General features: G+C 46.4%; 1 protein-coding gene across 4 annotated transcripts in view; it reads right to left on the reverse strand.

Moving 5' to 3' along the window:
• Positions 1 to 5,855: 5,855 nt before the first annotated feature.
• The window catches only part of LOC135250019 (pro-neuregulin-2, membrane-bound isoform-like), a 31,485-nt gene continuing 24,241 nt past the window's right edge, over positions 5,856 to 13,099 (reverse strand). For 3 of the 4 annotated variants that reach the window (XM_064325816.1, XM_064325814.1, XM_064325815.1), the window contains 3 exons: positions 12,327 to 12,451; positions 9,693 to 9,938; positions 5,856 to 7,945 (listed from right to left, as the gene is read on the reverse strand). In XM_064325816.1, coding sequence (XP_064181886.1) covers positions 7,321 to 7,945; positions 9,693 to 9,938; positions 12,327 to 12,451 — 996 coding nt within the window. In that variant the 3' untranslated portion in view covers positions 5,856 to 7,320. The remainder of the gene's footprint in view (positions 7,946 to 9,692; positions 9,939 to 12,326; positions 12,452 to 13,099) is intronic. The other variant, XM_064325817.1, reaches the window with a different exon arrangement.

Consider the following 13,099-nt stretch of genomic DNA (forward strand, 5'->3'; position numbering starts at 1 on the left):
ACCAATGTATTGGTGTTTCTTATGAAACTTGGTACATTGCTAGGGGGTAAGTCTAATTTTGGCACTGATTGGCCACTTGATGGTGCTATTACTGTTACTTTAATTTACAATGTTTCAGCAATCACAACTCCTGCCCCATTTGACCTAGAGACTTGAAACTAACCTCAAAGATCCTGTTCATCCAGGGAAAAAAGCTCTGCCTTGGGTATTCAAGATGTCCACAACATTTCATTTTCTGCCATTTTCTATTTTCAGAAGAAATAAAAACCTCAAAATATTACTCCTTTATAAAAATGGATTGATTTGCATAATAAATGTGGCACGCTGCATCTCTGGACAGACCTCTCTGCAGCTATTAAATTTCTTGTGGTTGCATCAAAGAATGGTGGAATGACAAGCTAATCAACTTGCCTGTGGGTATGGCACATAATATTTTGAAACTCAGACTGTTTCGATTAAATTTTCATTTGCAACCTTTTGTCATTTGGCAGCCAAAGCAACTTTTAAAATTGCGCATCTTCACATGGCAAACAAACAGCACGAGAGCTATAGGCTAAGTATCACATGCCTCTGTCAAAAAATCGCATGCTGCAGGACCTGTGAGATAATGGAAAAAGCAAGATTTAATAAAAAAAAAAAAAAAAAATACTGAGCTGTAGCTTGAGATGGTGGCTTTTCTGACGTCTGTGGAAAGCAGCCAGTTAACCGGCCTTCCTGGCTGATTGTGGAAGGCTGTTCCACCAATGGGAGGATGGGGGCGGATGAACTGCCGGGGCCGTGAACAGTGGCTGCCAGAGACGGGATAGCCCGCAGGCACGAGGATGCCGAACAGAGCCCACCACAACATTTTGATGTTAGTCGGCCGTCTAACCCAACGTTAGTCACGGAGGTTCATATGGCATCGATTAGTGGGGCAGGAATTACATTTTTTCTGACGTCCGTAATTCGATTACTACAAAACACTGATCCGTTATTGGTGGAAGAGTGGTCACGTCATGTGACTCAACATCCATTAGCCCTGTAGCTGCGATGGAGTTCTACAAATTGTTTGTGGGTGGGGGGGGGGGGGGGAGGTCTGGTTGGGGTTTATGCTGTCATCATTGTCTGAAGGAAGCAAGGGTCAGAAAGCTTGGCGTGTCATGTGACTTGAATTGAACGCAGGCAGCCGCCAGTGAAGGATGATCCAAAGTGGGTGTGGTTCACGTGAATTTAAGCGGGCCGAAGACCAGGTGGACGGAAGCTTTCTGGACCGGTTGCAGTGGTGGCTGAACGGTACAGGAGGACAAACCAGCCGCCGAGGCTTTACAGTTACCCAGTCGAGAGATTACAAGGACACGGGCGGGTAGCTGTGTCGCCTCGTGCGTGAAGGAGGGAGCGGATTCTCCCGATGGTGCGATGGAAAAACCTTCAGGGCTGGACGGCTGCCAGGATGTGTCTCAAGGAGTTCAGCTGGTCATCTAAGATCATGCCAAGGTTCCTTGCTGAGTGACAGGGGGACACTGTGGAGCCACTGACATATAACTTAGGAGACATATTTGCACGCATGGCTGGATCTCACAGCAGTACCAAAACCTTTTTCAGCCCCCCATGTTAGCAGCAGAGAGGTCCTAATATATATATATATTTTTTAAAAATCAACAATCACAAACTCACGATATTGCTGCACAGAATGTGGTCACACAAAGATCCATGTACAGAAACCTGCTGCACAAAAATTGGATGGGGCTGAACTGTGAAAGGAATCACTGCTGCATCACATAGATGGCAAAGTCAGAGGTCCAGCCCCATCAGTAGGAGTAAAAGGCAGGTGTTGGATCCTGGAAAATGCTGCTTGTGATTATGAATATTGCATCTGGAAATCATGGCTGGGATGTCTTTTTAACATATTTTACAAATTTTTAAACTTTTGGTTTTGTATGTATGTATGTATGTATGTATATGCGTGTGTGTGTGTGTGTGTCCATATTTAGTTTAAGCTATCTTAGCAAATTGTAATGGTATGTAAAATATTAAATATAAGAAACACACTTATACTATATGAAATGACTTACATATGTGAATGTTTATATTATATGATGAGTATAAAATATAAGCTACAGGACTACATTTCACAATGCATTTGACCTTGCAAGTAAGCACAGAGTCGATGTGTTTAGGTTACACGCGTACTGTGCCAAATTTGTCTTAACACGAATATTACTGTGAAAATTGTGTTGCGCTGAAACTTCAGAATATCTTATTTGGACACAGCAGCTGTGATACATCTACCAGAGTGCAAAACAAACACAGAAATGTTCCAAACAAAACATTTTACGCAATTCTGAGAATAAATCCACTTAAAGCTAAGCACAAAATGTATGCTACGTATGCATATTTCACAAGCTGCATCAATCAAGCATTAAATAAAGTTTGATGTTTTGAGAAGTGTTCATAGGAAAAATGTGCATGTTGGTTAATAGGGGTTGTGTTGTTTGACTAAAATTAATAACATTAAACTGAAATAATGTTCTGCTGTGGGCAGGGAAGAGAAAGACAGTTTGTGAGAATTATTATATTAATTTAAAAATTTTTTTTAAAAAAAACAGCCTCCCCTTTCAACAGCTCAAAAGATATATTAGCTCACTCAAGTTTGATTAGATAGTCCATATAAAATAATGGCGGACACATGTTTCTGATTGTAACATGCAGGTACTGCCCAAAAAGAACAAAGGTGCACGTAAAACCTGATAGCCATCGCTGTGGTTGAGCGGGGAAACCTCGTCGGTGCAGATGGAATCCAGATGAACTTCTCAGACTCTAAATCTCTAAAGCTGTGTGGATTTAGTAACCTCTGCCCCTCACAGCTGACTGGTCCGACCCCAACACTAAACTGCTCTCAGTGCTTACTGCCCCATCTCACACCGCTGCCCCCATCAGCACATTACTACCCCTAACCTTACTGCCCCATTTCACACCACTACCCCATCACCACATTACTACCCCTGACCTTACTGCCCCATCTCACACCACTGCCCCCTATCACCACATTACTACCCCTGACCCGGACTTCCCAAATTGCAGTCCTTTTTTTTTTTACCCATCATGCATCCCCCATAGCCCCGACCACCCCAAACATAGGCATACACACACACACACACAAACAAACACGCACACGCACACACGCACATCCACACAACTGATTGCCCTCCCTCATAAAGGGCATTTGGATGGATGAAATGTACAGGAATAGAAGCACATTTTTCATGCCGCTGTGTAAATATTTGCCTCCGACAGACACTTCACTTAAACAGCGGGCAGGGTGACCAGTCGGAGTGGAGGCGCTGAGATTTCGGAGTCGCTTCGCTACAGCTGGATTGCGCCCGGGTGACACGATTTGTCCTCACGTGGTACAGGTGGGATCGTTCGGCCAGGCCACCTGACCAGCATGCCGCTCCACAGAGGTCACCTGCACGGCGTCGTCCTTTCAAAGATACCTCCCAGTGCACATTATTGCGGTGAAAAGTCATTGAAACGCCTCCTAGGTGTTCAGCAGACAACCTGGCTACATTTGGTTGAAAAGTGAAAGCTTTCTAGCCGACTAGGATGTAGCCAGGCTATAAACCTGAGCTATATTGCACTTAACCTTGTATATGTATGGATTCGGGCCTTCCATCACTGGGTTTAAACATCCAACTTTCACAGGGAATTTGTTGTCCAAATATTGGGACCCTACGCACCCCCGATCAATTTACTCCTTGTTTTTCTTTCACCTATTCTTGACTTCACACAGGATATTTCAGTTTTTATTTTAAAATGAATTTTCAACTGATAGCTCAAAGTGTAAAGGGGAGATGGATGTCATAAACCTCGCCCATTTTAGGGTTTGTGCATTTCTATCGTTGCGCCGCCTGTAGTTAGGAGTCATACTTGTCCTGTGGTAGTGTGTTTTATTTCATGAAAACTTAAAAGAAAAAAAAAAAAACATCAAAAGATGAAGTGCATAGGATGATCACAATCTTGAAGTAGGGGATTCTGGTCTATGCTGCTAATTCTGCTAATTGCCCCGAGCCAGTTGTTTGATTGCTTATTGGGATTAACAAGCATACCGCTTTAAATGAGGATCTCCAGCTAGCCCCCAAATTCTCTGGTTACTAGCAACAGCCTAATTTGGGTCAAAACCGTCACACATGCAGCTGTGTTACCCCCCCCCCCAGGAGTCCTCCCACTCTCCTTACCATCCCCCTCCCCTACTGCTCATTGGGGGATTTTGTATGTTTGAAGACCAATAAATGCGATTCTCTAGGGCTTTAAGGGTGTTCAACTCCAAACATCACAAAAAAAAAAAAAAAAAAAATTTTTTTTTAAATCATTCTCACCTGGTTTCAGGTAAAGAAGTGAATGACGTTCAGGCACTTCCTGCTCTGAACTCCCTCTTCCTCCATGTGACATCCTGTCGCTGAGTACACCAGCAGTCACATGACCACAACTTAGCAGTCACGTGACACACATCAACAAATCCCCAAATTCAAATGGCAGGGGACAGGGAAAACATACTTCATAAATTTCACCACATTATGTTAAAATGGTATGAATAAAGATTTATTTTTTTATATGAACAGGTGGTTTGTTTTTTTGTAGTTTTTTTTTTTTTTTTTTTACAAGTATTTATGACGAAACTCGCAAAATTTCTAGCATATTCCAAGGATGGAAATGAAAAAAAAAGGGATTCATTATTGCTGAATGTTAAATTAAAAACACTTTCACCGAGTGGAATACGTTTCAGTTGTTGATTTAAACCATGCACCCATCTACCTGGACCTCAGGAACATGCAGAGGGGAGGTGCTGAATAGGACAAGCAAGGTGGGGAAAACAAATCTGAGGAACTCAAACGACCAGGACAGAAGAAGAAGAAGAAGAGATTCTAATGGGGGGGGGGGGGGGGGGGGTTCACATTTAAGCTAACTAGAGAAGCACGCTCCCTTTCACTGGCATCATTCAAATGACTCATATACAGAATCAGGTGACAAAAACAAAACAAAAACAAAAAACTTTAACAAATAAACAAAACCTGGACTTCTGAAATCTGAGCAGAGAAAGACTTCTTTCTTCTTCTAATATATTTATAAAACTGTGCCTTTGATAAAGCCATAAGTACTCTTCTAATCTTCTTATTTTATAATTTCGGAATAAATCAACACTTGTCTTTATAACTGACTTGAATTGGAAATGGGAAACAACACGTTTTTAGTGATTGCTATCATAGAACTTATTCACCTGTATTGTATAAAAGCAATGCAATGCCAAAATATGCTCACCCTACAGTTTTTTTACTGACCTTGAAATGAACAATAAAAAAGTAATAAATTAATTTTAAAAAAACCTTGAAATTTTAAGGACGGATAATTTTAAATCCAGTTAATCTCCACGCACTTTTCATTTGGTAACCACTGGCAACTACTGGTCAATGTCAAAAGTATTAATTGTGAAAAACCATAAGGAAGACATGAAATGCACTTACATGAAATTTTCTCACTCAGGCTGTATCAATATATAAATAAAAATCAGAGCTCAGGTGCTTGTACTGACAAAGTACCGAGGACCTCTTTATGGAGAAAAGGCTAAATAATAAAAGAACACGTGAACATTGTATCCATGAATAATAATAACAACAATAATAACAATAATAATAATAATAATAATAATAATAATAATAATGCTTAGTGTACTGTTAATGCGGTAAGTTGGTTGGTAATTGGTTAATCTCTTTAAATAAAAGCTTGGTAATTGGAGCATCAAATGGACATCACTGTGGTGACCTCACATCTTGAGCCATTGCAGCCTTCAGAATGCACGCAAAACAGAGCTATAAGACAAATCATTTTGCATATTTTGGCATTTTAATCACAAAAACAAAAAAAAAGAAAAACACTGTACCTCTATGAAATATCACAGCTGCCCATTCTGTCATGTCCTTCTCTTATTTTTTTTTGTCAGTCATGCTTACTCTCTCACTCTCACACTCTCTCTCTCATGCTCTCTCTCTCACATGATCCATGAAAGTGAAAAGGCTCGGAGACTGTTTTGAACAGGTGTGGGGAATAATGCAGTGTGCTCTGGGGGGGTGCAGGGGTCTTGGTTCGGTCTGACGGTTTATGTGAAAGTCCTGAGACGCTGTGCGGCCCTCATTTGGGGCTGCAGAAACAGGGGCGTGGGGCGGATTACGGGAGGGGGGATTTTGGGGTTTGGGCGGTCCATTCAGGCCAGAATCAGACCCAGGCTGGATTTAGCTCACCACTAAGCATCTCCTTGGCCCCCTGGCTACTCCTGAAGCAGGGGTACAGTGCAACAGAGCTTGTCCCTAAAAATATCATACATATACCCTTAAGGGGTTTTTCCCCCGCGTTCCAAGGAACACAGAAACCCAGGCTCGTCAGCGGCTGCGACACACGCAAAGACGCAGAAACACAGGCGTGCTCGTGCGCACGCACACACACGCTCGCACACACGTTCGCTCGCTCGCATGCACGCACAGTACACAGCCTCTCTCAAACATCCAGGCCTTGTTATGTACAGGTACCTCCAAAAACATGTCATGCTCACTCTCACACCTGCACTCCTCCTTAACCAATGGGAATGCCTCGCGGTAACGGGGAGCGGAAAACAAACGAAAGACGAAAACGGCGCGGGTTTGTCGGCGAGACTCGACACAATGATTTTTCTCCGTGAGTCAGGAAACGAGACTGCGTTGCATTTGTCAACTTCCTGTCAGAGAAAAGAAAATGTCAAACCTCACGTCTGAGAATCATATTCATGTAAACATACACCTTATGCAGAAGTGGCTTATATTGCATGAAGAGAGAAAATATCACAGTTCAAATTGGGGGAGATCCCAAACAACCAAAAAAAAAAAAAAAAAAAAAAAAAAAGAAAGAAAAAGAAGAATGTCTATAAAAATGAGGAGTCCGTATAAGAAAGGCTACAAAAAACTCAACTGGACCTCTGGCATCAGCATACAGCAAAAGGCACCACAATATTATTCTATTTTTTAAGTTGTGAAAAAATTGGCACGTCTTTTTTAATGCTGTAAATCAAAATTTACATATAAATAGTATTCCTATAAAAAAGTCTTTGCTGTTAGCTAGTAGACAACTTTTGCTAAAATGAAAATAAATATTTCATTTGTTTAGAATATCTGTCTGTTATATAAAATAAAAATATTTCTTATAGGTGCAGGTCTATAGCATATTGTTTGTCGGGAGGTTTGTTTTTTTTTTTCTTTTTCTGTGTTTTAGTTTTTTTATATATTTTTGAAAGTTTTTTTTTTTTTAGTTTTTTTTTTTTTAAAGGGGTGCATTGTCCGGTTTCGACCGGGAGTGCGACAGTCTGGCCTGCGTGTTGCCGCGGGAACCGTGCCGCGCCGACGGGTGGTAAGTCCGGCTGTCGGGCGGCCTGTAGCCGGCGACGGGCTCGGCGTTCATGTTCTGCATACTGAGGAAGGGCGTGCTCTCCCCCTGCTCCTCCTCCTCCTCCTCCTCCGAGTCGCTGTCCGACAGGCAGCTCTGGGAGCTGTAGTTCCGGGCGGAGTCCCCGCGGGGCGCCACGTGCCCGTTGAGTCTGGACCTCCTCCAGCGCCTGCCCCCGCCCGACGCCGCCCTCTTTGGTTGCTCCAGCGAGGAGAGGTACTCCTGGGTGGTCTCGTACTCCTCGTCGGCGGCCAGCCGGTAGGGGCTGGCGGGCAGGCTGCCGGTGCTGTCGTTCAGGTAGGTCCGGCGCTGCGGCCGCGCCACGTCCTGCAGCGGGAGCTGGAAGCGGCGGAGCAGCGGCTGGTCGTCCTCCAGGTAGTACGGCATCCGGGCCGCGGGCGGGAGGGGAGACGTGATCTGGAAGGTAGGCACCTGTGGGGGCAGTGAGTAATGGAAGTCCACGGGAGAGAGGCGGGCGGGGGTCGTCAGCGCCGAGACGTACCTGTGGAGGGAGGGGGTGGGGGGGGGGGATAGGAGGGGGGAGGAGGGAGAGGTGGAGGGGAGGGGGGAGGGGGGAGGGGGGACGGGGAGACACGCAAAAAAAAAAAAAAAACAGTGGTTCAGTCCCACTTGGCTCCCTGCTGGGAGCAACACAGAATCCCAGCAGAGAAGTGTGTGTATGTGTGTTTGTGTGAATGGGTGTGTGTGTGTGTGTGTGTGTGTGTGTGTGTGTGTGTGTGCGCATGTGCATGAGTGAGCGCGCACGTGTGTGTGGGTGCCTGTGCGTATGTGTGAGGAGTGTGTATGTGTGTGTGTGTGTGTGTGTTTAGGTGTGTGTGTGCATGTTAATGTTTGTATGTGTGTGTGTATCTGAGTTGCAGTGTTGGGACCCAGGCTGAGCAGTCAGCCTCTGCCTCTCCCTCCGGACTCCTGGTGCCTTGTTGTGTCCTGTTGTATCTTCTCATGTTTTTGTGAGTTCCCATAGCACCCCCCTCTGCCCCACCTGTTCCATGGCACTGTGAGAATCTGAATGTACTCCTTAAAAACAATGGCATTTGAAAGGTTCAATGGCAAAATCTGAAATGTCGGCAATGTATTTCTGCAGTACTTTTTAAAAAAAGGATGTACAGTATATGTATTCTTACCTACATTGCATAGTACTGTAAACCACACAGTGGAAAAAAACATGGTTAATGGTTATAGATCGAGGTACTTCTCTCTGCCTGTCATTTTACAGATAACTCATCTTTTTTTTCTCTTGTCATATAGCTTCACATAGCCTTTTATAGAACATCCACAAATTCATATCTATTCATGCTTAGTCAGCATCAAACATTTATCCAGCTCAGTGACTTTCCCTGCTGGATTTCCAGACACAGAAACTGGGGCTTTCTCTGGTCTGTAATGAGCAGCAGCAGGCAGGGAACTAAAGATCTAATAAGGACAACAGCTGGATCGGCCCCCAAAAAATTAGGAGCGAAGTTTCTGAGTTTGAGCGAGATCTGAGTGTGATCGAAGAAAGGAGGCTCACTGCCCAGTCCTGAGTGACACGGGTGAAGAACCCCACTTTTATTTATTTTTTTAGTTAATGAATCCTGGCAGGAGTAAATTTTGATGTTCAGGGTTACCCCTCGACAGGGGTAATGCAACCCCCGACCCCCCCCCCCCCCCACCCGCATTGGCTACCCTCCCACTTTCCCACAGCTGGGGTGTTCCACCCTCAAGACGCCCACTTACTCTGCATTTACAGATCTCGCTCTAACTGCACGTGTATAGCATTTCCCCAGTTCGGGTGCAGTTGCTCCTTCTAACATTTAAGACTGTAATATTTAAGAATTTTTGTGCTAGCGAGGGAACCAAAGTCAAGCGTCATTGTTACACAACAGGACTCTTGTACAACATAATGCAGATTTTCTGAAGCGTTGCCGTCTACGGTTATAAGAGAATTTTCAGATTCGTAACAAACTGACCTTGAGTTTTAATACTCAATAATGGCCCAGTTCTCTTTAAAATGACGGCCTGTACAGTAGGTCCAGGTTCCTCAAGCTGTCTTTGTGCAGCAGGCTTTTTTCTTATTCTTTTTTTTCGTTTGCCATTAAATCTTTCAAACGACCCGATTCCCGCCAGCTCCGTGGGACCGGCGGGACGGCGCGAGAGGGCGTTTTTAAGGCGCACACCCGGGACCGCGCACGGCGCCGCGGCGCGGGCGTGGGGGCGGGGTGGGGGGGGGTGGGGGGGGGGCGTCCCACCTGTCGCTGTGCGGCGAGTCTCCCAGAGAGTCGAAGGAGTCCCTGTACCGCGCGGCGGCGGCGGCGGCGGCGGCGGGGGGGGCGTGGGGCTCAGTAATGCCACAGTGTGCCGCACGCCAGGCACGCGCCTCCACGCACGCAGGACTGTTGCATTTACTGGTCCCCACCGAGGACGACATCATGCCCGAGCGCGAGTCTGACATCACACTCCCCGTCCTGTCCAGACTCCACGTGCGGTCCTCGTTTCTGCACGGGGGGGGGGGGGAGGGCAGGGGGGGCAGGGGGTGGGGTGGGGTGGGGTGGGGGGAAAGCAAGAGCGCCATGACATTCATTCACCCCGCCTCTCTCTCTCCTCCTCCTACTCCGCCACCTCCTCCTCTTCCACACCAAGACAGACAGACAGACATGCGTCCCTGCAAACATATCATCTCCTGCACATGCTACAGCATCCCCTTCCCTGCCCCCCCCCCACCCCCTCCCCACCCATGGCCAGCCGTAGGCAGAGGACAGCAGGAAGAGAGGCCAAACGTTTAGGGGCGAAAAAAAGGGTGGATGGTGGTGCAAGAGAGTAACCAAGTACCAGAACAGGGGAGGAAAAAAAAAAAAGTAAAGAAAGAAACGCTAACTCAGCAGTTCCGCCCCAGCAGCGCCGTAAAACAGGAGAAAGTGTTTAAACGAATGTCCGCCTTCCGTAAACACTGCGCATCTGCCCAGTGTTCTGGGGGGACGGGGGGACGGGGAGGGGGGGGGGGGGGCGTGTTTGAGTCTGGATCGGGGGTGCCGAGCAGCAGGCGCTAGTGCTAGCAGGCCAGAGACTGCGGTGGTGAGCGCATGCGATCCTGCCGTGGGAGAGCGGGAGAGCGGGAGAGCGGTAACGCGATCCGGGAATCGTTTGCCCTCGGGTACGGCCCGCCAGCTTAAACCGGGCTAGGCTAAAAACACTCCCAGCTGCCGACGGGAACCTCTTTCTGTGTTCTTCCGTTGTTGTTACTCTTGGGCCTGAGAAGGAGTTTCTGCTATAACGATAAAGATCGCCTATCAACTGTGAGAACCTTTATCACTGTAATACTACACACGGGAACGAATTAAATCATTTAGAAATATAACGGTAATAATGCGATATATAAAGGAAACGGTAAAGATGACACCTCCAATATTGCCGTTACGTTTAAAACACTCTCATGTCAAGGGTTCAAACTCTAAGAAGCTACCAAGTTTAATGGCAGAAATGAATTAAAAGCACGGCAAATGAGTTATCTTTATTTAAGCCGGCATGCTTGCTTGCTAATCACGCGGGGCTAGAGGGTAAAAGAGGTTCAGGACAGTTAGCATTCGAGAGAGTTTTTAGCCCCCCCCCCCCCTCCCCTTCCCATTTCAAGCTGGCGAGCCTCGGCTGCTCCGTCCACTCCCCCTGCAGTGCGGGGTCACGGAAAGTTCTGGGGCCAGTCGTTCTGTTCTCGGAGCCAGGGTACACTACCGTGTACCTGGACTGTGTCCATTAGATGGAGTGATGGATTGTGCTGATTGTCTGTGCGACGCAGCAGATGGAAAGGATTTTCGGTTTAAAGCTTAAGAGACAGGGAGGCAGGTGCGGACGTCTTCTCCATAAAACGAGAGGCCAAATACAACAGTTGAACGTCGTAATGTTTGTTTATCCAGAACTTGATTGGGGGGGAGGGAAGGGGGGGGGGGGCAACTGCACAGCTGTAAGACATCGTATTTTAATTTGAGACAAACAACCTCCTCCCTGCACTGTACCCATTTCAAAATCACTCTTGGTAATTCTTCAGAGCAGAAGGCACTCGAGGAAGAACACGATGAGACCCTGCCCTTGGCTGAGGTCCATGCATTAACCCCTTGAAGAGTAGGTTTTTTAACAACGTTTTTTCAAAATTACGTCAAATGTCAGTGTTCTAGAACTCCATTTCTTTCCATTACCAGTAGCGATTGTTACATCAGTATTAGAATGTTCAGTTGAGAACATTCTAATCACACAGTTGTAACCACCTTGCACCTTAACAGGTCAAGTATGCAGACCTGGCATTTTCAAAACTCATGCCATTTCCAAATGGCTTCAAGCAAATGCACCACCACGGTCTGAATCCACTTTGGCACAATCACACAAACCCTCGCCGGGGTTGGGGGTGTGGCCCCTTGCACAGAGTGTACAAAGCTTTTAGAGACCATCGTACAGAAACAGCCAGTGCACTGGGGACTTACGAAATAACAAGCCCTTTCAATTTCTGCAAATGTCATCCCAAACCTGCCTTTATCTTTGACTTTCCAGATGCTGCTATTGACGTTAGCGGAATCTCCTAATCATCACAAGTATGATTGGATGGATTACCGGTTCATCGATTTTTTGTGTGTGTTTGATTACAGTAGAAGAGAGAGAGACCTACTGCCTATGGCACTGTGAGCTCAGAAGACATACTTTGGCAGGACAATCAAGAGGGATTATCCCCGATTCAGCAAATCTGAGACGTTACCAGGGGGGAACCATGCTACGGAAGCGCGGATTGCGTTTAGCAGGAGAGGTCGCCTTGCGGTCGGGCTTATCGGGTGAGCGGGTGTGGCCCGTTTTGATCGGTCGCGTGGCTCCCGTGACCGGAGGAGGGCGGGGGCGTGGCTTACCTGTGACTGGAAGAGTGGGTTGCGGTGGACGAGTGGTGGGATCTGGAAGACGCTCGGCTGCCGGTGAAGGAGGTCCCCGCGTGCCGAATCACGTGCTCTGTGGCCGGAACGTTCTTTGAGATGTACTGCAGGAAACAGCCGCAGAATCATCACATCGCGTGGGAATCGCAGGCATTCAGCAGACAACTCTTATCCGGTGGGACTTACACAACTTTATGCATAGTATCCCATCGCACAGATGGATATGTACTGAAGCAATGCAGGTTAAGTACCTTGCCCAGGGGTGCAGCGGCAGCATCCCACCTTGAACCTGCAACCTTTTGGTTACAAGCCCAGTTCCCTAACCATCATGCTGCATAATGAATCACCTCTAATGTCCCCACAGAACAGAAGATGTTCTGACTGAAAGGACACATGGACAAACAGGGTCCAATCCCTTCTATGGCAATGAGCACAGTGTCCCAGTGAACAGAATGACTCTCCGACAGGAGAAGAGTCACAGTGAACAGAATGACTCTCCTACATAAGGAAAATAGTCAAGGTGTACAGAATGACTCTCCCATAAAAGTGCCATAAAGAGTTACAGCAATCAGAGCGACTCTTCCACAAAAGGAAATGAGTCAGTGTGAACAGAGTGACTCTCGCATAGTCAAGGTTTGAGTAAAGTAGTCTTCCTCACAGAAGGTGTTGGGCAATATACACTTCCCAATAAAGGATTATGGGTAATACACGTTCACTTGTTGAGTTTGAGTCCACACTGTAGACGATCACAG

Source organism: Anguilla rostrata, chromosome 3, assembly GCF_018555375.3.
Source record: "Anguilla rostrata isolate EN2019 chromosome 3, ASM1855537v3, whole genome shotgun sequence".
Taxonomy (NCBI): Eukaryota; Metazoa; Chordata; class Actinopteri; order Anguilliformes; family Anguillidae; genus Anguilla; species Anguilla rostrata.